Source organism: Corvus hawaiiensis, chromosome 7 (assembly GCF_020740725.1).
Source record: "Corvus hawaiiensis isolate bCorHaw1 chromosome 7, bCorHaw1.pri.cur, whole genome shotgun sequence".
In the NCBI taxonomy this organism is placed as follows: Eukaryota; Metazoa; Chordata; class Aves; order Passeriformes; family Corvidae; genus Corvus; species Corvus hawaiiensis.
In genome coordinates, this window is record NC_063219.1 from 5,821,595 (window position 1) to 5,847,225 (window position 25,631).

General features: G+C 40.7%; 1 protein-coding gene across 7 annotated transcripts in view; it reads left to right on the top strand.

Annotated features, from left to right (window-relative positions):
* LOC125328686 (protein unc-80 homolog) overlaps positions 1–25,631 on the top strand; it is a 139,735-nt gene that overhangs the window by 53,851 nt on the left and 60,253 nt on the right. For 3 of the 7 annotated variants that reach the window (XM_048309730.1, XM_048309731.1, XM_048309724.1), the window contains exons 22-29: positions 1,596–1,768; positions 7,464–7,676; positions 12,120–12,291; positions 14,199–14,332; positions 16,468–16,633; positions 20,124–20,327; positions 21,861–21,961; positions 24,704–24,901. In XM_048309730.1, the coding sequence (XP_048165687.1) occupies positions 1,596–1,768; positions 7,464–7,676; positions 12,120–12,291; positions 14,199–14,332; positions 16,468–16,633; positions 20,124–20,327; positions 21,861–21,961; positions 24,704–24,901 (1,361 nt within the window). The remainder of the gene's footprint in view (positions 1–1,595; positions 1,769–7,463; positions 7,677–12,119; positions 12,292–14,198; positions 14,333–16,467; positions 16,634–20,123; positions 20,328–21,860; positions 21,962–24,703; positions 24,902–25,631) is intronic. The other 4 variants (XM_048309725.1, XM_048309726.1, XM_048309727.1 and 1 more) reach the window with 2 other exon arrangements.

The following is a 25,631-nucleotide window of genomic DNA, read 5'->3' on the forward strand; positions in this document are numbered from 1 at the left end:
GCCACTGAGCTCAGATGGACAAAAGCTCTGCTAGCTCTTTATAGTGCGGGTAGGGACATGCGTTAGGCAAGTTTCTGTTCTTTATCTCATACAGGCACAGCCTTAACAGGGCCCTGAACAGGAAACATTTGTACCTCAAATGAGTTAGTGTTACGACAGTCATAGCAGGAAAGCTCAGATAAGATATAAAGGCTATAAGGAAACAGAAGGACTTGGAAGGATGTTTGTGATTGCTCGCACATGTAAGTGTTCTACCTGTTTTTTCTACTTTGTTTGATCTATTTCAATGGAATATTTTCCCAACATAGGGACATTTTGTTTGCTGGTAGCTAGATACAGCTTCACTGGAGAGAAAAAAGCCAAGGAATTTGTAAAGTCTCTTGAAATTTGATATACCTCTGTCTTCAAGGGAAAATTGAAGATCTACATTGTCATTTTCTGTTGTGACTTTTTTGGGGCACATAAGTGCTTTCCAAATAATTCTAGGGAGTGCATGCTGAAAATAACTTGTGAGTTTCAGCCATTCTTCTTTCCTGAAGAAGTCAAGAACTCCTGTAGAGTTGATGTTTTTAATCTTGTCTTTCAAATAATCCATGTTTAAAGCCAGTTTTGAATTCTCCACTCAGTGTTCTCCAGTGCTTTATCCTGCAGTATTCTGTAAACTGTCGTACTTTCATATGTAAACAGGGAGAGTATTATGGCCAAAGCCAAAAAGCCCAGAAGCTGACTATCCCTTTTTTTGACCAGCCACTTTGGCCTTGAAACTGCTTTCCTTATTTCTAATCTGTGTCTTTCTACCATTCTCTCATCTCTGGGTAACAACTGCATAATGATCATCTGCATTAGAAGTGCTAATTGGGATTAGTTGATTTATGATGTGAACTCTATACATAGAGTTTAAAATTGTCCCTGAAGTGGGATGCCAGCTTCATTTTTGAACAGAACTATTAGAGATTTTTCCATCCCAAAGAGTACAAGACACTTCAAGGGAGAGTGGCTGGAATGATGATACCTAGGATTTGAGGCCAGTCCATCTTTCCTCTTTACTCTTGTGGTAATTGCAGATGTGTGCCTGAAAAAAGGACAGTGCTTGATTTCCACACAGACTACACATTCACTACTGATTTTTCTGTCCTAGTAGATGATTTATTACATAATTGATCCATGAGGAATAAGGGTTCTGCATGCTTCACTTTAAAGAAAACTTAAAGGCAATAGAGGAGTAAGGTAGGAGATTATTAAGGAAAAAAAGACTGTAAAGAAGATGATCTCTGTTAAAGAGGTGGGGAGGAAGGACAACATCCTAGTTCACCTGTGTTGGAGGAGGTCCTGGGCTTCCACACTGAGTATGAGGGAAATGGTATGAGGGAAATGGGCAGACCAATACCAGAATCTGACTTGCTGTATATCTGTTTCATGAAAGTCACGGATATTGTAAAAATGCACCTATCTTCAAGATAACACGAGGAAAGAAAGGGATTTACACTGAGATTGTACTCATCAAGGTTTTTGTTCCCCATTTTTTACTGGTGAGAGACTGTGTTCCCTTCTCCCTACCCCTCCCTGCATCCCCTCTGTACTCTCTACCTCTTTAGGCTGCCATAGCTTTGATGATCACTTGACCTCCAACCAAGAAGGAGGAAAATCCAAGAATGTTGTCAACCTGGGAGCAATCCGCCAAGGCATGAAGCGCTTTCAGTTTCTGCTGAACTGCTGTGAACCAGGCACTATCCCCGATGCCTCCATTTTGGCAGCAGCTCTAGATCTTGTAAGTCATTATTGGTCTGTTGTTACCTGCTGAGACCATGCGCATACATGGTGGTCCACCGTCATTCACTAATGCTCTTCGTGTCCCACAGAAAGAATGCAAAGCATCACAGCAATGCCAGCTGGTGGTGCTGGTATTAGCTGGAGCTTTAGCATCTCCTTTGTTATAATGTAGCTCTCCATAACTATATTTTTGCCAGTGCAAAGCTTGTATTGTTAACTTCATACTTTGCTCACAGGCACTCTGTTTCTGCTCCTAGTGTCAATATACAGAATAAGGATTGAAGATTGGATAACTACTCGGAGAGGCACAGGAATTCCACTCACAAGTTCTGACAGAGTTAAAATTACAATTAGGCAACACTGAACTATTAAAAATTAACATCTTAGAGTGTGCATGCTTTTAAATGTAGGTTTTGCTTATTTGCCAATGCAAATCAAAGTGACACAATTGAATCCCTTCTTCTTGATATTTTGTATCTCCTTCCTTCTTATCCTTGCAGCTGTGTTTTTTAACAATCTTTTCTAAAGCTGTGGCCTTCAGCCTGTGATTCATATCCCAGTGGGGTCTGTGAGGTCTTTATGTGACAACCAAGGAGTATGACAAATGCAACTATGAAAAACCAGCCAAATAGTAGCAATTTCTTTGCGTGCTGCTTTTCTACTTCCTTCTGTAACTGTTTGGCTGTGTGCAAGCTGAAAAAAGATTAAAAGCCACTCCCTCAGAGCATCCACATGCTCTCTATCCCTTTTCTTCCCACTTTGCACCACACACCCATGTGTCTGTTGTGCTATTTGTGCTCAAATTCCATTTTTTCTCAGTGCTGGTGATGTCAGGCTCATGGACTCTCACTTCCTGCTAGCACTGGGCCCTGACCTTTGCTGCATTGCCTGTTCTATGGCTATAGGGATGTTATGCTCTGCACACCACTCCTTTGTATCTTCATCTTAACCTTGCATACCTGGTCGGCAGATTCAAGCACGTCTGCATTAGTGTTGTCCTGGAATTGTTGTCAGTTCCCACATAGCTCTATGGTTTGGCGTAGTCCTCATACATCTTCCAACAGACACATTTTATTCACTATTTCCCATGCTTCCTGCCAGAGCTTGTTGTTGCTCTGGCTGAAAGCTGTGGATGCAGTAGCTGATACAAGTAGTCTATCTCATGGTTTCACAGTCAGAGGTGGCTCTTACAAGTCAGGGTTGCAGTGAGCTCAGAAGGTGGCTTGTAACCTGCTGTGTGTGCGGCACCCAACTTCAGTCTTCAAGACTTCCAGGCTGCCATCCCGTTGCAAATTCTAAACTAATAGGGTTAGTAAGGTGTAAGGTGCATGGGCAGGAAAGAGCTCATTCCTAGCAGGTTTGTCACCAGGATCCTTCTGAAGATGCACCACTCTGTGTTCTAATAAATCAGATAATAAAACAGGGATTTGGCAATTATGTTCCTATTGCCTGTAAATGCCTTACTTAATTTTTAAATTTCCCAAATGCCTAAGTTACAGACCAGCTTACTCTGTGCCCAAGCATGAAGTCAGCTGGAAACTACCAGTCAGAGTGAACTGTTTGAAGATGTCTGTCTTCCCAAGCTGACTTTTACAAACTAAAGTGTAACTGTCTCTCCATTCCACTGAATGATGCAGACGATTTCAGTATTAGAATTTCTAAAAGGTCTACACCTAAAGATGAAGGAAGCCTTGCCCTAGTTATGGACTTGGAAGATTCCAAGTACCTGTTTAGCTGGCATTTTGTCTGCAAAGTATTGGAGATATATAGAAGTTAGGCAGTCCCATGCAGTGTCTATTTTAAAAGATGACAGCCTGTCATCTCACTGTACTGATTAATGGCGACGAAAAATTCCCACAATAAATGTCAGTAGAGTACACCCAAAAGGAAGCATTATGGTTTTTTTTAACTTCTGTTTCCAGGCTTTTGAAGTAATAGTTTGACTCAGGCCTGATGCAAATGAAAAGCTTCTTAAGTAATTTTATCCAGCCTAGTTGCTAAGGCAGCCTTTTAAAAATGAAAGGCAAACAGCTCCAGTTTCAGTTCTTCAATAGTCTTTATGATTATGCTTTTTCATGCAGATTTGCAAAATTCTATTCTTACAACTTTCAAATCTTTGATCAGCCTGGATGTTTGTACCCGTTTGCCACAATGATTTAAAGAAATTAGACCAGTGAAACAAATGCTGCATCCTTATGGAGCTAATAATTGTTTGTATATTAAAATAAGTGCTGCCTTAGGTTTAGCAGCTAGGCAGTTAACATATTTTCCTAGAAGCAGCATCCATCCTTGACTAAATTTTTAAAACTACAATCAAAATATACTGTGCAAATATGCAGTGATAATTGATATATTGCAGCCAGTTTCATCTTTATGTCCCCAGCTTAAATCCAGACTTTGCAATAATAAAGTTGATTTACTTTGGGATATTTCAGTCTATGCTTAAGTTCATGCTGAGAGTTTTAATAAACTGCTGTCTATGATTGTGTAATGATGTTACCTAAAGTACCTCATTAGACTAATGTAAATAACTCAGATACCAGCTTTTCTTTGACCAATATAACAGTGTGTGACACCTGTCAGCATTACATTTCTCCAATAAGATGTGTGAGCTCATTTGTTTTAACGTGTAAATCTTTTATCCTTGTTTAAATGCAATAGTTGTACTGTTTTCTGGTAGGATTGTGTTTGAGATGACCTGCTAAGTATTGGGACAGCAGAAGGAAGGTCTAAACTGCAAGAATACTTTTCAATATCCTGACTCCCGGTCACCCTAGGTCTTTTGTCACAGAGGCTCTGTTGTTTCCATGTCCCTGTTTCTATGGCAGAAGTATTTTTCTGTAGAAGTACTTATGATAGGGAAGAAAATCAGAGATTGCTACAAACAGGTCCCCTGAGTAAAAGACTGGGAACAGAAACAAAGAACTGTGTCACGGATTGTACTTGACATCAGATATAATCAGAGAGGTCTGAACTAATTGAAACAGGCAATTTTCCAATACACTAGTTTATAATTCACTCGCAACCTCTCTTCGTATACCTGCTAAGACAACTTTCATGTCAGACTTAATTTTGCTTAGACAAAGCAGAGCTATCCAGTCAGCATCTTTTGACAGTACTCAAATTTACTTTGGCATCTCTTAAAAGTATATTGATAATTTGTACCTTTCTTTTCTGTCTCAGAGACCAGAGGAAATGAATTTTTGATCAAAGTGGCATGTGGACTTAAAGAAAGGACTCAAGGAAAATTACCACCTGTTGATTAGCATTGTAAAAGTCATTGTTCTTGAAAACAAAACTGGATATAAATTCTCTGTAGTCATAAAATTCTGCAGAATCATGTTTACATTAACAATAATGTGATGTTGTGAAATTCCAAATCCATTCTGTATTTGGTTCCTTCCACTCAGGTAATTTCCTGTTTGGAACAAATGGGGTAATCTTTTGAAAAAAAATCAATGGAATTACTTGAATTGTTAACCAGTTTGTGAATTCATGTCAATTTATACAGTACAAGAACAATTTTCAAGGAGCAAAACAATATAGTAGGTCTAATGTTAAAACTGGACTTGTGAACACTTGCATAGGCACAGACAGACTTGTGAGAGTATTGCTGCTGTGTCCGGTTTTGACAGTGACCATGATAACTTGTGTTCTTTTCAGCTACACGTCACCTGCCTGATTCATTTCTCTCCATTTGTGATGTGTTTCTCTGTTGTTTGAGTCCATCTCTGTCCATTCTGTCACATCTTCATCTTTCTCTTGCTGCTGCTGCTTCAGGTTTCTCAGAGCCTCAGGTAAGTAATCACAGGGAGCTTGTGTACTATGATGTTCAGAAAGTCCTTCATTGCAGGTGGTCTTTTTCAGTGATTTTTAAATAATACAGTGATTTTTAATTAATCCTGCTCGTCCTCGTTGCCCCCCATCCTACATATCCTCCTTTAACTGTGGTAGTTGCATGCTTTCATAATGTTTACAACATGTGGTTTTACAGGATTCCAGTATGCTAAGAAATTTTGACTTTAAGATTGGTGAACTAAACCAGTAGTAGAGTAAGGCTGGGACTTAACCATGGAGACATATGTGAAAACATAAAGGTTTTACTTTGTGAGAATAAAAGAATAAAATCTTCACCTACTCTGTGTTCCATATTGCATGTGATCAATAAGTAGTTTGTAATGTTTTTCCAGGTGCTAGATATTAGTTTTGTTTCTGATTCTTAGCGAGTGTCTTCCCTCAGATTTCTGCCTTCCTCATCAGAACATCACAGCAGCTTAAATCTTCCTATTCAAGAGAATTGCTAATAGATCACTTTTTTCTCCCTATTTTTGTACAAATGTGAGCAAAAGCTGCAAATGGATGTTGTGTCAATAATTTCTTAAATCAAAGTTTAGGAGCACTGGTCCAAAATTTCTTGCTTTCAATTTTTGATTAAAACACTGTTGGGCTCTATTTAATAATGTTCAACAGACCATCTTACAGGGTCTTAGGGCCTGTTTATTATTTATAGATCACATTTGACAAGTCCTTCTTTATATGTAGATGCTGATCTGCTTAAATAATTTCATTAAAGCTGTTAGCATCTAAAAGTGTGTAATACATGTTTGTGCTCTGTGAAATCCCTGTTAGTGAACCTTTTAAAGCCAGCCGGTAAACTGTAGGCATTGTTGTGTTCTTAGTTTTACAAACTGCTGGCCGCAGGAGTTTTGGTTGTGAAAATTTCAGGAAGAAAGGGGAAAATTAAATGAAAATTAGGAAAACTATTTGCTTTTTAGTCACTTTCCATGTCTGTGAGGATGTTATTTTGGCAGTTGTGGACTGCTGGGGAAAAAGCTACACCTGAACCTACCCTTTAGGAAACAAAATTACTGTGTCCATTTTTGAACATTTTCGAAAGTTTCAAGAGCATTCTTTATTGGTCTAACATGTATGCTTCTGGGTGATTTAATACAAATTATTGTATAATTTATATATGTATAATTTCTCCCATTAAAATTATTCTTCCAAGCCAGGAATGGGAGGATTTTCCTCTGGAAACTAGTCAGTCCTTTCAAAACTCAGCTGCCAGTTATTTCAGTAATAAATGGTCTGACGCTTTTTAAAGCCATTGAAATTCAGCCATTGAAATTTTGTTGACTTATGCCAGAGTAATACCTTTCTGTATCCACAGATATTTATTATAACCACAAAACAGCGTTTTTCCTAGTTTTAACAAACCACCATTAATGCTTTCACCCCCAAGTTTCACAAGCAGGACCTAAAGTGACAAATGCTGACATTTGCTCCTGCAATATTTGCAGCCTTAGTAGCAAAGGTGAAACTAAAACTTGACATGTTTATACCGTAACAGTGTTAGATGCATGCTTCTGCTTTTGCAGTTAGATGGCTTCTGAAGGAGAACATTACAGAGGGGAATAATGTTCTTTTTAAGTTTATATTGTGTTTCTTTCTGCCCCTCTAGTGTTTGGACTAAGCAAGACTGTTCAGTCTTTATGAGCTTGGTTTTAGTAGCTCAAGAGGTGAGACTTACACAGAGAGACTCTGGTGTCAGCTTTTTATGAAGAGATTGGTCATACTGTGTGACTTCTTGGCAAGTTTGCAAAGCAGTTTTTTAGAGTGCAGAATACTCTAATGTTCAGGGAGTTTTTCCAAAGCATTTTTGCTTTTAAGGTGATTTTTTGCAAACTTTTCAGGAAGCTCCTGTAGTGGCGCGAGCAGCCCTGTTCCTTGAGTGTGCACGCTTTGTTCACCGCTGTAATCGTGGCAACTGGCCTGAGTGGATGAAGGGCCACCATGTGAACATTACCAAGAAAGGCCTGTCCCGTGGCCGTTCTCCTATTGTGGGCAACAAAAGGAACCAGAAGCTGCAGTGGAATGCAGCTAAGCTCTTCTACCAGTGGGGAGATGTAAGTGTTTGTTTCTATTCTACTTACATTAAAAAACATGGCAAAATGTAAAGGTAATTGCATCCTATACAGAATTTCAGTTCTTGTAAGATGGGGACTCAGAAGCCTCCCTTCAAACTTGCACTTCACAGCCTGCCAGGATCACCCCTTCTCCTAAAAAGTGTTGCGCTTTGAAGCTGGCTAAGCGCCAAGCACCCACAAAAAAACCATCTACTTATTTCCCTCTGCTATAACTGAGCAGAGGAGGAGGAATTGAGAACTTCATTTTTCATGAGTTAAGGATTATTGAAAAAAACCCACTTTATGGAAAAACAGCTTCAAAACTTAAACAGTATAAAGAAGATTTATTATTACCAGAATTAAAAGTAAAAAGGGTAATGAGAACCAAAGCAAATCTTCAGAACACTTTTTTTTCCCGGTCCCTCCCTCTTTCCACCAACCATGCAAGGAAACAAAACACGGGGTTTTGGTCAGTATTTCACTTCTTAAAAATCTTTCTTTAGTATTCTTAAGGAGAAGAGTTTCTTCTGCTGTGCCGTGGGATCCTTCCCATGGGACGTAGTTCTCTGCAAACTTTTCTAGCATGATTTTAACTTCCACAAGCAGCAGTCCCACCCGAACCTGCTGCAGCGTGAGTCCCTTCCACGGGCCAAGCAATTTTCCCACAGTTGCCTAGCATGGGTCATTTTAGATCATGGGGTTTAGTCTTTTAAGGATGAGCTGTTCTAGTTTGGAAATGAAGGCTCTCTTCCTCTATCTATAAAAGCAAGGATCATCTCTCTCTGTTCAAGTTCCTCACTAGAGTACAGCTTTTCAGTATCCACGTTCTCCAGCGTGAGCACTCTTTTTCACGGGCTGCACGTGGATCCCTGCACCCCCCATGCACCTCATGAATTATAGGGAAACTGTTGTATTATAGTCCTCACCACAGCTTGCAGGAGAATCTCAGCTCCAGTGCCTGGAGCACCTGCTCCCTCTCTTTTTTTTTCACAGGCCTCAATGCTCCCATGTTGGTTTTCCTCATGTGTTCTCCCTTTTCCTTTTTCTCTGGCTTGGAAGAAAGTTGTTGTCTGTAAGTTGCAGTTGAGAGGTTAATCTCATCCACGCTCTGCATCCGGGAATTGCTCACCATGTCTCTCACTGCTGGCCACGTGGTCCCTGCCAGCCCCGGCTGCATGGTCCTCTCCAGTACTGCACGGGCGGCTCTGGCCTCAGGAGGGCTCCAGCTGCACGGTCCGGCCTTGGAAGGGCCCCGGCCGTGTGGGCACCAGCGGCGGCCACTGGGATAGGCCCCAGCAGCAACCTCACCACCCCTCGGGAGTACAAAGAGAACTTCCCGCAGTTTTTCATCTCTTAAATATGTCATGACAGAGGCGTTACCAACTTCTCTAATTGGGCTAGTAACCTGCCCATTGTCAGAGCCTTCAGCGATTGGCTCTGTGCTGGACATGGAAGTTTTGAGCAGCTTTTCTCCCGCCTCCAGCAAAAACCAGGCTATGTTAAACCAACACACTTTGTTAGGACGTGTTCTCTCAAGGATGTGTTTGGTCCATTCTCCTTTTTCCAGCACTTGTCATGTGTGAATGGCTAAGGAAGCATGGAAATGCGATGTGTGATACTACTTTCTATTTTTCTTGCTTCCAAATATACTTAGTCTAGGGCTCCTTGAACTAGGTGTGGTGCTGTATACTTGGTAATGGGTTTCTCTTTTGCATACTTATTCAATTCCTCTTTGAACCCTTACAGACTATTAGCACTTATTGTTCTTTGGCAAAGAATTCTACAGAGCTACTATGAGTCATGCAAAGAATTGTTTCTTTTTATTTGGAGCTTGAATACTTCAAGTTTTATTTGATTGTGATCTCTTACCATACAGGAACGAGGCAATTGCCTTATCTGGCCTTCTCAACACCCCTTGCAATTTCCTTGTAAACCCCCTATGATGTAATTGCTGAACGTCTGACACATACACAGGTCATTTCTCACAACTCAAATTAGTGGGAGAAGTTCCTTTGATCAGTTACAGATATCTTTCTGGAAATGAGCTTTGTGGTTCTCACCTCTTCTAAAAACCAGTGATTTTTAGAATGAGCACCATGAATCCCATCATCCCCACTCTTCCCCCTGAAAAACAGAAAACATAAAATCCAATGCTTATGGGAATTTTAAAATCACGTGTTCCGCATTTCTGACCTGTATTCTTGTAGGTTAAATGAACGCGTGCTTCTCAGCGGAGCACATTGTAGGGAACCTCAAAATAAAGCTGACCATATCAATATATTCCCACCACAGAACGGGCCGGGGAAGAATCCAACTTGGGTCTGAGAACCAAAGCTTAGTATCTTCATAGATCTCCTCCTTCCATTTCTAAAGCTAACTCAGAAAATGCTACCTGGTCATCCTACTCTCTGTAAGGTCTCAAACACAGGAGATTATCTTAATAACAGCACGAATACCAAAGCTCCTTCAAAAAGCAAATAGGGTGAAGGTATTTGCTTCTATATTGCATGAAATCACTGCCTTAGCCTGACTCCTTTGAGATCTTGCTTTAAGTGGAGAGCATAGGATTACACAGTCATTGAATTTTTGCATGCTTTCAGACAGCCAGGACTATCCATCTCTGTCAGGACTATCCATCTCTGTTGGTAGATGCTATGCTTCTAGACATTCCTTTTTCTCAGATTCTAAAAAATGAAAACAAGCAAGACGGTAACTGTTAGAAGCCCCTCAGCTATAATTTTTAGTAACTGATATACTTGACCTGGAAAAAGTCCAGGGAGGTTTTCTTTTCATAATGTCTGATTCAAGGTCATAAGAAAGGAGCCAGGGAAATCTGATCAAAGGCAACTTAGCATAATTGCCTTCCCCTTAACTTTAATAGCATCATAAGACTTACCTGGATGCATTCTCCATTCTAAGACTAGTGTGTGTTTGCTGCTGCTTAGGAACATTTTAGAAGGGAAAAGCCTTACATTTACGTAACTGTAAGGCAGGATAAGATTTGGAGGGTAGTTTTAGAGTGTGAAGTTTTTCCTTTTCCTGCAAGGTGTCTTGCTACTTGTTCATATTTCTGATTCTTTACACTGAAGGCCAGAAAAATTTATTTAACCACAATATTACTGGCCCCTCAAAAGACTCAAGCTCTGAGACTGGCCTGCACCTAGCACTACTCCTTTATATGGAATGTGAAGCAAGGCTGGTCCTCTGGCACTGCTTTTCCTCCCAGTACATCTTTCAGATGAAACTGGCTGCAAGGATGAACAGCAACCACCAGTCAAGCCTGGAAGGCCAGGCATCTGAAAGCTCCTCAGGCAGCTCCTTTTTTGGGTCTGACGAGATTCCAGTCAGACAGTCTGAATTATAAGGAGAGCTGGCTTCCTGTGGCTGAAGTAGAGGCACCTGCTGTAGAAGACACTGCTGTTTCTCTGTTAAATCTTGGACAATAAGAAAAGAAAATAATATCTTAACAAAGTGTAAAGAATATTCACAAAATACTCTGAATGCACTGAGGCTGTTTTCTGGGTTTTTTTATTCCAGTAAATAAGGCTGGAAATTTTTGCTTATTATGGATTCTTGCTTGTGGATTCTTGCTTATGGATTCACTGCTCACTAATTGTGATATACAGTGCTATTGTCAAAGTTTAGTCAGACCAAGAAAGGAGGTAAATCTTTTTTTCTACACCAACTCCTTTAATTTGGCCTCCCTAATAGCCATCAGAGAATCACAGTTGTGAACCCTTTCCACAGAATGTGAGACTTGGACTGCCCATAGCAGTGATAAACCTTTTAAATCAAAAGACCTGACTTGTTCTGCTGTCTTTTGAAATAATGAAATGTTAAATCTATTCTGATCGGGTTAGTCTGTCATTTCCTTTGACTGCTTCTGTTAAGAGGACTTTTGGTTTTGCTTCTCTATTTGCGAGAAACCAAACATTCAGAAAATACATTTCAGCAATTCAGTATCTATTAGATGGGCAGCTGTGGGATTATGTCTTATTGCTTTAAGATTAAGGTGGACTATACAGCATAAAAACAGTTTTGTGGAGGAAATAAAGACTGTTACTGAGTTCCTAAATCACAGTATAGTTTCTTAAGCAGAAGACCTACATTCTCAGTGGAAAGACTTAGAAAAATCTGGAATAAATCTATCAAAGGAACAAAGAAAAATGGAAGAAATTAATACTAAATAATGACCTAATCTCTTTCTGCTTGTCATGTGCCAGTTTGGGGGGTTTATTGTTTTACTAAATCTACTAAAATTTTTCATCCTGAAATTTGACAGTGTTTACAAATTTTTGTTGAAAAAAGGGGAAAATAAATTATGGTGTTGATAGCAATTACTCTGTCATCCCTTTCTCCATTTCAGACAATAAAAATAAAGCCAGGACATTCTGATTGGGCTGAAATTATCACCTCCTTGTGCTTCTCTTTCTCCATCTGCAGGCAATTGGTGTCCGCCTCAATGAGCTGTGCCATGCCGAGAGCGAGAGCCCTGCCAACTTGCTTGGCCTCATTTATGATGAGGAGACCAAAAGGCGCCTGAGAAAGGAGGATGAGGAAGAAGACTTTTTAGATGACAGTAAGGAGACTCCCTTTACTACAAGAACCCCCGCTTGTAAGAACCTTTGCTTTAGGAGCACTTAATATTTATTCTCTTTTCATTTTCTTGCCACCCAGCTTTATTTCCCAGTCCCTCACTTTCACCCCAGATTCCTCCCTGTTCTTTTTGTGCCTGGATGTAAAACATGTGTGGCAGTACTGAGATACTTGTATGGAAAAGGGAAGGGGAAACCAGGCAGTGAGCTGCAATTCCTGTACACAGAAACTGCAGTTGCAAGCAGAGTAACTATTTATTTCTTGAGCCTTGCTGTCACCTGCGTGTCAAAAACGGTTCAGGCTCCAGTCCTCACAGTTACTTCTGCCAAAATATTTGTGTAGTATCAGCTGCTTTTCTGTTTCTGAACATTGACGAGTCTACTCATCTACGTGAATTGGCACAGCTCTGCTAAAGGCTTTTAAAACTTGACTTCAGTATAGTGCCTGATTTTCAGGCAGAAATAAAAAAAAGCATCATTAAAAATCTGTATAACAACCAGATGATGAAACCACACACATTTGTGCCTGTGTGTACCTAAGGGTAGAAGAGCTGTGACAGATCACTGAGCCTGAAAGTCCGTATAGGCATGCAACTTTTAGCAAACCCACAGCAAAAACTGTGAACCAAAATAAATTGTCAAAACACATCCTGTTGTAGGTGTATGTGAAGGTGGTAACAAACATTATGTGCTCTTTAGACACCATTTGTGTATACATGTGTGCTGTAATTTACTGGTGCTTGTCTATGTGTACTGTTGTTCCCCACTGGATGTAGTGCACAGACACTGTTTATCTTCTGCTTTCTCTTCCCGTGGTTCTGGATTTGTTCTTATAACTGCATAAAGGCCAGCTTTGGAGTAGAGAGAAGCTGGCAGGAAGAGCGACGTGGCATTTATAAGAAATGAGCTCAAGAGAAGGTCTTGGCTCTAAGCTAGACCTTTCCATATGCCGCTGTGTGGTGTGCCAGTGCTGGCAGCTACAGAAGCATGGGTGGCTGTTCTGGATATTTGATTGTCCCTTTAGGGGATATAGCCAAAGCAGGAGGAGGTTGCATACCAAAGAGTCCTTCTCCTGCACCACAAATGAACAACTGCATTCTCATGACTGAGTGACAGAATAGGCTTTCTTTTCCCTGTTCAGCCACTCATACCAGGCACTCAAGGGGATGTGGAGCTGCTTTGAAAAGATGCCCTGAGACAAGAAAATGAAGATCAGGTTCTGGTCTAGAAAGACATCTAAATGCTGAAGAGCTCTCCTGAAAACCAGTGTCTGAAAATAGCTGATCAGCATCCTTGCTGTAGGAGTTCTCAAAAGCTGCCTTATATGCTGTAGGAAGTAGAATGCGAAGCATCAAATATGCAGTTGGATATTCCATTATACTCCATGTCTCATTTGCATTTGATATTTCAGATTATTTTAATCTTAACAAAGTCCACAATTCATTACTGGCAATGTGTACAGGGGATCTGGCAAGCATCACAGAATTATTCTGGTTTTATCTGATCCCTGCGAAAGATTTGACAATGCAAAACTGAACAGGGGAAGAAGGGTATCTACTTCTTAACCTGTATTACCCTTAATTGAGGTGTATACAAGATGTCGTAAGCTTGTAGTTAGTTTAGTAGGTACTTCAGCATAATACTCTATAATATACACTATAGTCAACTATCGTGTTACTTCAATGTAATGCAATATTGTAATATAATGCAATATAAACGTTAGTATTATTGTATGTGCTGGTAAATACATGGTTTGGTATTTAATTGATTCTGTTTCTTTTAGTGTAGGAAAAGTAGCACAGAAGTGTGTGGTTTCCTTTCTTCAGTGCAGCTTCCATCGTGCACCATATGTGAAAATATGTCCATCACCTCTCGATTCCAGGTCTTGTATTAACTCCTTGTTCATGATAGAAATATTCTTTCCTAGGCACTGTGAATCCTACCAAATGTTGTTGTCCTTTTGCACTAAAAATGGCAGCCTGTCAGCTTCTCCTGGAGATAACCACATTCCTTCGAGAGACCTTCCCCTACATGCCCAGACCACGGACTGAGCCTCTTGTGGTAAGTGGACCAGACACATTGGAGAGGGCTTTTCCCACAGAATCACTGGATTCCAGGTCCTGACAAGGGGTAGAGTGGGATAAAAACTCCAGTGGATCTCTGCAGGGAGAAAGGAGCCATTGTGTGGTGAATAGAAGATGGTCAGGGTACATGAAATGGGTTGATTAAGAAGGTAAGACTGTGGATGCACAACATGTGCTGCTGGAAGTTCAAGAAAGTTTCCAAACAGAGAAGAGAAATTGAGAAACCAAGGGTGGGGGACCTGGGAAGTGTGGGAGGCAGACTACAGGAAGTGACAAGCTCACATGCTCATTAGCTGAATAGCAGGGCCAGTGGTCAGGGATCAGAACAAGGCAGTTAGGGGAAGGGAACATAATGGTTTACAGAGAATTTGCCAGTGCTTTAAAACTGCAGATTTTTGATTTGGGTTAGACCAAGAGAATTGCAGGGTGAATAGGAAGGAAGGGAAGAGATAGTGACCAAGAAGCAAAGAAAGAAAAAAATCTCCACGAGACCCGGAGAGGCACAGGCAAATCCTGGCGTAAACAATAAGCTAAACAACTGATTAGGTGACAAATAATGCTGTGAATAGCAGAACCCATGAAAACTGATTTACAGTGATTCATTTTTGTGTGGATTTTCTTATTTCTAATACTGTGGTTGAACATTACTTAGCCTGTTGTTTCAAAAAATACACGTGCACACAGTCGTCTTTTGACAAATTGAGTTGAAGGTGACCATCAGCTTCAGAGGTGGTTAGCATGGAATGAGATGAGAATTGAATGGCTGACATGGTTTCAGCTTTTAAGCTAAATTTCTTTAAGAAATCAGGATTAAAATTATAAAGAAAAAATGAGAACTTAGATTTCCATGAAGGATTTAGCCCTACTATCCAGTTTTTTGTTAATGACAGATCAAATTTTAGTGATGTCAATTATGCTTGAAAGGCTGATTTATCTGAGTATTATTGTAATTTGGTTCTGAAAATGTTTCCAAAGACTGTAGACCTGCGATGAAGTGGCTCAGCCCCAAGGTATGCAAGAAGAACAATTTTTAAAAGCAATAAATTCAGCAAAATCCTGCTTAAACACATTGTTGATACTCTTTCAACACAATAAATGACTGTATCTAAAAGCAGGATAATACCATGGTTTAGAATTCATGTCATTAAGTAGTTAGGCTTGGAACTAAGAATATGTTGGTTAATGAAGGTCAACAGAAATTAGTACTTTTGTGTGAGATAGAAGTGTAACTGCTTAATCCCTTTCCAGACTTGTATATGGGAGACAAGGAGGAGGAATTATTCTGTGATCTATAGGTGAAAGAAACTGTAAGGTCACATGCAAGAGTCTGTAAGTTAAAATGACCATAGAGTGCTGCTTCTAACTTTGTACAGGAGGAAAAAAAGAGGAAACAACAATCCAGATTAAAATATTAAGTCTGTATTTTTGGAGTGATGCTTCCTTTCCAAGAAAAACAGGTACATAATGTTATGATCCATATAGCTGGAATTTCAGTAGAGCAAATCTCACTTCCATTTGGTGTTTGTAGGCATACTTCTTCCATAGATAGGAGCACAGCCTTGGAAGCCTTGAAGAACTGAAACATTTGCAACTAAACTAGCTTTGATGAACTAGTTTGACTACCAAGAGAGCATGCAGACTTGCCAAGGCTATGGGCCGAATGAGGTAGACAGCCCTGACTGAAGTTCCACCCAAAGCCTCTTACTGATGATGGAACAGATACAAGTTCATTTTGCTCGTGGCTGGAGACAGTCTAAACCCACCTGGATGTATTCTTGTGTCACCCACTCTGAGTGACCCTTACTTGGCAGGGTGGTTGGACTAGATGATCTCCAGAGGTCCTTTCCAATCCTAATAATTCTTTGATTCTGTGATTTATGTTTCCCCTCCTGAGCCTGCAGCCAGAGTGTTAATGCACTGGGGAATGTTAACCAGCAATGTGTGTTAGCACCTGGTAACTCTTCCATCCTGGCAGGTGGCTCAGCCTGCTGCAAAGCCAAAGAGCAGTTGGCTTATGTGTGATTAAATAAACCCTATCTGAAGCAGTTCTTCCTGAGGCTTCTCTAGTTGCAGTGGGAGCTCATACTGCTGGCACATCTGTGTGGTCTACAGGATCTGGAGAGCTGCAGGCTGCGTCTGGACCCTGAGATGGACCGACACAGGTATGAGAGAAAGATCAGCTTTGCTGGGGTTCTGGATGAAAATGAAGATTCAAAGGATTCCCTACACAGCAGCAGCCACACCCTCAAATCTGAGGCTGGCTTCGAGGAGAAAAAAGGTTTGTCAGCACAATCAGGCTTTTGTAGTCTCAGGGCTTGTGAAGTGGCGCTTGATTTTGTGTTTTCATTTGCACAGACTGTTGAAAAGCAGGCAGCCATGGAGACGTGGCTTTAAATAATTTCCGAGATACTTCTGGCCTTCAGGGTTACATATAATGAATGTGAGAAGCAAAGATGTTAAATTTTATAAAACAGTGCTATGACTGAAATTGATTGAAAGTTTTGCACTCTTGCTAAAAAAAAGCAATCCTTTTTTGAAACTGTCTCTAAGTGGGATGCTGAGAGAAGCATCACTATTTGATTCATTGTAAAAAAAAAGATCAAAAGTGGTGTTATTTGGTTTTTTTCAAGTCACAGCTTTTCATTTAGGGGAGATCACAGATAAAAGGGAAAATTGGTATTTTTCTGTGGAAAATCTGTATCAGTTTGGAAGTCATGGCATCACAAAAAATTTGTGTAATTGGTCTCTTGAATTCTTTGCTACCACATGAAAAATACATGTGGCTTTTGATGGCTAGCAGATTGATGTTACCAACATATCGTGTACTGTACAAGCAAACTCCAAGCTCACTGTGTTTGCTGAGAATAGCAGATCGTTTCCATTTTTGAGCCATCTCATGCGAGACTCACCTTATATCTGATGGTACAAGTGTTGCAATACAATATAGTCATCATGTGTATTTGCAATTAGAGACTAAACTTCCAGATACTTACCTCTAGATGACCTGCTAACAAGTTTCCTAGAAATATTTACATTCTGTCTCATAATAGTAATTTACAGATGCAGGTATTTGAATGATAATTTTGATGATTGCTTGAAAAGTATAAATGTTTAATGATTGTTTCACAACAGTGGGGTCTGTGGCTGGTTTTCCTCTAGGAACTGTAATGTCTATTAATGATTCGGAGGAGATTTTATTGACTTCTAGGTGCTTTGGGTAAAGTTTGTGTTGTCTTCAGCTGTGACCTTGCCACAGTAACTGGAGAAAATATTAGAAATTATTCCAAGACTTGCATGGTATGAAATTTTCTCCAAAACTGTGTGTCCGGTGGGCCAGTTACTTCTGTGCAGACAGATGGGTACCCACTTAAAAAAGGTGAGCTGGATAAATTGATGCTCAACCTTATTTTGTCTACTCTTGGTGTATTAGCAGCCCAGAAAAACACAGCCTTATGGTCTATCTGATAGTCTAAGATGTGTGGAATAAGATGTCTCTACCTATTTAGATGAGGAAAAGTTTGGGTTTGGTGTTGGGTTTGTTTTGAGGATAGTTATAACAATTGCTTGAAACATTTTTAAGCTTTTCAGGGAACAGTCCCACTCACTGGGCTGCTACCTGAGTGGGGGAATACCATCAAGCATGCAGTCCTGCCGGAAACTGCTGGTGGAAAGTCTCTAACTATCCTGGTTTTGTTAGAGACAATGCTGACTGAGCTTTTCCTTTGCATGTTACTGTGCTACAGGTGTAATGTATTTTTGCAAAAATAGTATTAACTTTCTGCATCCTTTTCTTGGTTAAACTACATATTTCTGCAGTTTTATTTGGGTTTTCTTTCCATTATCCCTTTTCCCTAAGCTGTCATGTAGTTTTCCTTTACTAAAGCTGCCTCTTTACTGCATTTTAGACATGGGGAAAGTGACTATGGTAGGAAGGTTGAATCCTAATATACCTTAGCAAAAATGTAATTCCCCTATTTTAGAAGCCAAATAAATGCAAGATAATGATGTACTTTAAAATTACAATAATTAGTTTCTTTTCTCTGGCCACAACATATCCTTCTGGAAATCCACCTGGGCCAAACGCTACAGATGCAGAGGCATCTTTCATAATCTACACTTTTCTAGAGAAGAAAACATTGTTGTGTGAATGTAACTAGATTTTGATTGCCTGTAGTGAGAGGTTTCTTTATCTCAAACTCTTTGATGAGTACTAATCTGTTTCCCTTCATTTTTCCGGACTATTAAAAATTTTGCTCTCATTGCTCCCCCCAGGCATGGCTTAGCAGCTATCCAAAAGCCACGGGTTTACTGTATAGAATCTGCTCCAGGTAGGTCTGAAATACAGACACTACAGCTAGGTAGATGCAGGCTCTCAGATGATCGTATGTACTCCTTGGGTGCCAAAATGGGATTCTGCAGACTTCATGAAAGGCAATTACAAGTGCTCAGCAGTTTGGCATTTGTGGGGCTGATCTGAACATTATTCAAGCAGTAGCAATTGCTAAGGAACTCAGCATGGTCACTTGGAGGGAGATTCTTTAGTCACTCAACAGTGGTTTGCCAACTTATTTGTGAGGACTAAGGAGTAGCTCTCAAAACGTATCCAGCTGTCTTTGACCAGGATGCTAGCTACTGAAAATGGGAGTGGGAATTCTGTTCTGGAGGAACTGGGGGCAATCTCAGGAGTAAAGATGTGTTTGCTTTATCCTGAAGCCAAAATACAATTCTATTTAAATATTTAGCTTGCCCATGGTATTCAAAAAGCTCTGTTCTGTTCATTCCCAAGCACACACCAAAAGGTAATTGATCAGAGGTGGCCTTGCCTGATTAGATCTGCAGTAAAATGACTGAGTGTTGCAACATTTGGACTGACATACTGCCATGTACTGCCTTTGAACTAAGAGGAGAATGAAAGTGCAAACAGTTGGTGCTTTGAACATTGAACCATTCCATGTTTGTGCTCATCAAAAATGCAGAGTGTCAATGGATGTTGTTAATGCCTGAAAGCTGCTGATTTGTCTGAAGGAGAGGATCTACGTGCTCCTGTTTCCTCTAAAGCATTCTAATGATGAAGAGTAACATGCAGAGACATGGATTTATGCGAATCTAACATCAAAGAAGCCTTGCGTGCTAGCCTCATGAAGCAGACTACCCCTCTTGCAGTCACACATGCTATATGAATAAATAATTGATTCTACTGTAGAGCTCAGCAAGGTTTACAGGACCCAGGCCCACAGGAAAATAGGTTTGTCCAAGGTGCCTTGTTCATGCCTGGGATTCAGCCAGCTATCCCAAGCAAGAGGTGATTCTGCACTAATGTAAACTCCAAGGTCTGGGAAAGAAAACTGCAATTTACATCCATTGGGCAGATTCTGCTTCCTGGCAGTAATTGACTAAAAATTGGTGTGAATTGTAGGATTTTCTTATCCATGTTTTGGGGTTCTGTTAGTGCAGATCACTCTACTTGCTGGTAGTTGAACAAGGGCTAATTCCAAATACAGACAAGGCCTGAGGTGATGTACCAGATCTCCAGGATATGAGGTGTTGAACACATTTTTGTGAAGCATCTTTACTGCCTGATTGATCGAGCTGCATTGGCGGTGGCTTTGGAGGAAGCCTCTGATCCCACATTCCTTGGCAGAAGAGAAGATGCTGCAATACAGGCCGGCAGCAAAGGGTTGGGAGGGTGGGGAGGGCCAGGATCTCTTTCTTTTTTAAATGGGGAAAAATTAAGGGGAAAAAAGTCCTCTTTTATTCTTTTAATACAGTTCCCAGCAGGAAGATCAGGATAGGAGGCTCCCGCTTGCTCCAGATTAAAGGAACCCGCAGTTTCCGGGTGAAGAAGGGGGGTTCCCTTTCCAGCATTCGCCGGGCCGGCAGCCTAAAGAGCACCAAGTTATCACGGCAGGACTCAGAGTCTGAGAATGAGGAGCTGCAGCTGTCCCACAGCAGGGACACTGTCACTGATATAGGTAACTTAGATGAGAGGGTGGAAAGGGAGGGGACAATAGGAAGGACCTAAACTCTTGATGTGATTGCAGCAGAGCTAGAAATGACAAGAGATCCCCACCTCTGCAGGCTAGGAAAACTCTAGAGCTCTCTTCAGGGGCTGCCTGGACTAGGGCCTGAGAGGAACAGGGTACAAATCCTGGGTGCAGTGTAGACCACAGATTGTCAATTCACCACTGTGTTAGAGCATGAGCTCTTAGAATGCTGTCCGGCCAGCTAAACACTTGCTGTCTTTAGGGTGGCACATGTATATAGCACATATCCCTGTGTATGTATGTAAGCACATACACTCCCCCCAAAATCATAGAGTATAATGAATACATGAGGTCATATGTTTATATGATGTTTTATTGTCCATAGCAACAGATTTGCTATATGTGTGTGTGTATATATATATATATATATAAACACATATATATTTAGGCATATACTTCATATTCTATGTTGGATATGATGTCATAAGCATGTCGGGTGGCATGTAAAATACATATTCCTTTATGCAGAATATAATGTTCACATGCTACATACTGTATTTCTAAATGCTGGCATATACATCTATTTTTGTTGTTTACAGCTGCTTTCCTTGGTCTTTAAAAGACGGATGTCCATACATTTGTCTTATGGAAACAAGATGTGCATCCTACTCTCTGAAATCTCCATCACAGTTGAACTAAAGGGCTTCCCTTCACTATCAATGTTAACCAAAAACTGTGAATATATTTGGAGCTGAAATAACCTCCAAGTTTAACAGTCATTTTTATGTTCCCCAAAAGATGCTTTAGCAGGTGAACATGGAGAGTAGGATTGCCAATTCTGTAAATCTTGACAAGTCACAGTTCACTTAAAGAAGAGAAGAAGGGTAAAACAAAAGTTACCTCAGGCCAACTTTTAACATCATTAGTATTAGTTTTATAGGAGGCCCATAGGGTATGAAGTGGCTAGGGGAAACACAGGAGTCAGTGAAATTCTCAGGAAAATCTCTTCCTTGGATGAGTTCTAAAGCATTCTAGTGTTCTAGAACCAGGATTTTTTTCCCCTTTCATCCCCATGACATTAGCAGTTTCTATGGGCAATTAGCAGGGACTTTGCCCGTTGGCATTTCCAGTTGGATGCCACTTCTGGTTGGATTTTTTTTGATGTTTTAACCACAGAGCCCAGTCAATGCAGATCACTAAACCAACCATTTGCAGCATCTGAATGGTGCAAAGAATTGGTTTTGATGGTTTTGGGTTTTCCATTTCCCTTCCATTAAAGAAAAAAAACAGGGAGGGAGAAATGTTTGCTGCTGACAAGATGGCCTGTGGGCCAAGTCCAAATAGTTCTTTTAAGTGTCAAGCCAGCACAGGACTGGGGAGGGATGTCCAAATGCAGTCTTTTGAGTGTGACATATTCTGTGTACTCTCATCTGCTCCCACAAGGCTGGCCTGGCTTACAAGTGCTTAAAGCACATAGGGAGCAATAAAAACAACAACTTTTTGGGTATTTTTCTTTTGAAGAAGGGAGCCCTTGGAGTGCGAGTGAACCCAGCATTGAACCTGAGGTACTGAGCAACACAGGTGTGGAGGAGAACTATCATCGGAATATGTCGTGGCTGCATGTAAGTACAAGTTGCCAGCAGTGCTCTCAAGGATGGAATTTTCAATAGAAAAACCTTTGTCTGGCAATAACCAGATCACAGTTTGTACTTTTTCCATAATAGCATCAAGGATCTCAAACGTTAAGCAAGCTGCGACCTTTGGAAATTGAGTTTGCCATTTCTAAAATGAACTTAAATCTCCTTCTCTCTAGTTCATATATTTAATTTTTTTTCTCCCTAGGTGTGCAGGGACAGCCATACTACTTCAGCTGAAACATATATTAGCTCAGTACCTTATCTCCAGCATGGCCAGTAGTGTGTATTTCATGGAGAGCAACAGAATGGGCTACAGTGTGAGCTGGGCCCCCAGCTTCTGAGAAGTGGCATTTTAGAAGCTACTCATGTAGGCCAACAGAGCCTTGTATAGTTTTGACTCTGTCCAACAGAGGAGTACAGGAGTATACAGGGAGTACAACAGTGCAGATGCAGTTTGGTCATGCAGGGTCTAAGGCATCCCTTTGGACAATCTCTGTTCCTGTGATTTAGACTTGCCAGAATTCAGTCGGGCAAGTTTACACTGCTCAATCCTCTGGTGTCCAAGGAGTGCACAGCGCTATGTGTGTTCCCTCATGACATGCCAGGATAGTGCGGTATGGTCAGTGTGTCGTGCACACACCTTGGGTTGACTCGCTGTGCAATGATTGGTGGTGTCCTGCGCATGTGTGCGAGGACAGACACCTTTGACCTTGTTGCCTTTGGGAAAGACAGCTGTCAATACAGACTTGATATCTCCCTTTTTTCCCCAGATATTTCACACAGACTGCTCTCAGCTGCCCAATTCCTATGGGGTGTGGGCAAGAACAGGCTTAAGCTAATACTTTGGGGTCAGAAGGAGTTCTTGATAGCTGTCTTTTTTGTATGAGGCTGGCAGGGCAAGGAACTTGAATGTCATGTCTTCCAACTGAGTACCTCAATCTCTGCAGTACCCTGCTTTCTGTCAGTACTCTTATGCTCTTGGTAATTATTACATCTCATTTGGAAATTCCAGTGTACTAAACTGAGTATGTTAGACATAAATGTATGTATTAGATGCTGCATCACTAGAGGATAAGGGAATTTCCCTAGTTAGCAGCTTAAGATAAATTATGGTGCCCTTGCTCATTGTGGGAGGATGCATGAACTCATGAATTCTGAAGGAAGCTTGAGATGTTTGTCTCACTTTACATGTGATTAGCTTGCATGGGAGAAAGAAAAATTTGAAAAATCACCTGTTCCGGTTAATGACACACAAGTACCAATCTTACAAGACAAGGTTATTTTTTTCATTTGTTAGAAAGAAGGTGTGAGTAGATGGTCACTAAAACTACAGTCAAAGCAAAAGCCTGCTTTATTTATTTGTCACAAGCAAACAACTCAAAAGGATCACTGGTTCCAATTGCTGCTATGAAGCCACCAGTATTTCCTTTACCTGTCCTTTAGGCAGCCTGGAGTCTGGTGTGCTCACTCTGTGTCAGTGTACCATTACAGCAATTTATAAGACTGGACCAGAGGCTAGTAGTTCAACATAGTGCTGCTATACAATTTGCATATTGATACAAATATTGAGTTATTCTTTATTGACCCCAAAATGATAGGAGGCCAGAACAAGGAGACAATCACAGGAATCCCACAGACATTACACAGATTTGTTTTAGATTAAGTTCCTGACATTTTTAGAAGCTAAAATATTTTAAGGTTGAGAATGATTTGGCAGCCCAGAGAGAGCCGGCAGACTGCAGCTGCACAGACATAGACACAGTGGATGGAAAATTGGGATAACTTCTGGTAGTTCTGGGTGCTTCTGCTCTGGGTTGTGGGGTGAAGAGATAGATTCGTAAAGGCCTTTTAAGACCTACAGTGTGAATGGCTTGGAGAGGCCTGTGTATTTTCCTTAGAGTGCTAATAAGAGGCTGGGTTTGTGTGCAACACGAAGACCAATGTACAAAGAGCTGCTGGGCCGAGCTTTGCTCCTCTGGCAAGAAACCATCTGAGTTACACCAGAGAGGGGTCACTCAAGTGGAGACCTGCCAAGGCTATCTTTAATTAAGTAGTTTAGGGACTGATACCAGTGTTTCTGCAGCAAAGCATGGCTCAGAATAGCTAAATTCCAAAATATTTACCTGATTTTTAGATGAGTTTTAGTACTCCTTTCTGCCATATGGCATCACTAGTAAAATAGCAACTGAGCCTGCTACCATACAGTTGGGCTCGATGGGTCTACCCAATGACAGTGAAGGAAGCATATGCAGAGCAACTGACACAGTTTATTTCTATTTGAGAGCATACTGAGATATTTCCCTTTGCACCCCTTGAAGGAAACTAACCCCCAAACATGGTGGGTTTGCAGCTTTAATGACAATTGGCTAGTTGACAGTTTCCAGTCCAAGCTCTCATCTTAGAGTGGTGATACAACAGCTTTTGTGCAAACTGAGACGATGCTGGTTTCCTCAGCCTTAACCTTGCCACCACCCAAATATACACATCTATAGCACCCAAATATACACATCTTTGCTTTGTTAGTACTGTTGTTTCTTTAACCATGCCCAGCTAGTTTGCAAACCCCTTGTAAGTATGAAGATCTGCACAGACACACATACCTTTTTAAAGCTGTGTTGAGCTTCACACCTCCCTAGCTAGGCAGAGGAAAAGTTAGCTTGACTGTCCCAGTCACTGGCTCTGTAACTCCATTTTCTATAAGTAACTATTTCCTTTTTAAATTTCCAGGTTATGATCCTGTTATGCAACCAGCAAAGTTTCATCTGTACCCACACTGACTACTGTCACCCACACTGCTACCTCCATCACAGCCGGTCCTGTGCTCGCCTTGTCCGGGCCATCAAACTGCTGTATGGAGATACAGTGGACTCCATGCGAGAAAACAGCACATTGAACAATATGACAAGAGGCAAAAAACAAAAGGAAGTGAGTACATGGAAAAAGCAGAATGTTTTAGGATTTGTCCAGACAAGTCATAACTGCCTTCAAAAATTGCATAATGTACTCATACAGTTCTTTCGTGACAAAATGAATACAGCTTTTCCTGAGCTTAGCTTTGCTGTAAAAAACCCCAGCAATTAAGTCATTCAGCATTATGTAAGGAATGTAATTTATATTGACTGGGATGAATCTTAGTTGCTGATAAGGTAATTTAAAAGCTTATAACCTGACTTCAATTTTAGTGTTCTTTTGTGGCCTCTACTCACCACCCTGTGGACTCTGTCTCTCTTTGTGTTTTTTATCTGTTAGTAAGAATCACTCTTGAAATTCTTGTAAAATCTTGTGTAATTTCTTTCTTTTATGTCTGAGCTCTCACCTGTTCCAAGAGTTGTATACATTAGTCTTTAATGTTTGTCTCTTTAGTGATGGACTTTTAGTGACCATTTCTGCAGGATATTCAGACAACTTTGTGCCTTTTTATGTATAAAAGTGGACCTTTAACTTTAATGGAAATACATTTCTGCTTTCAGGGAAGTGCCCACCCAGGCACCAACTGAGTCATGTCAACAGTTACACCTGAGCAGTTATCCTGAATATTTTCAGAGCCATTCAACTAATTTGCAGTAACATTGAAAACAAAAGTGTTTATGAAACTGTAATGAAGGTTTCAGTTGGGTAAAAAGGCTATCATCCCTGGCAGTGGCATATGAAGGAG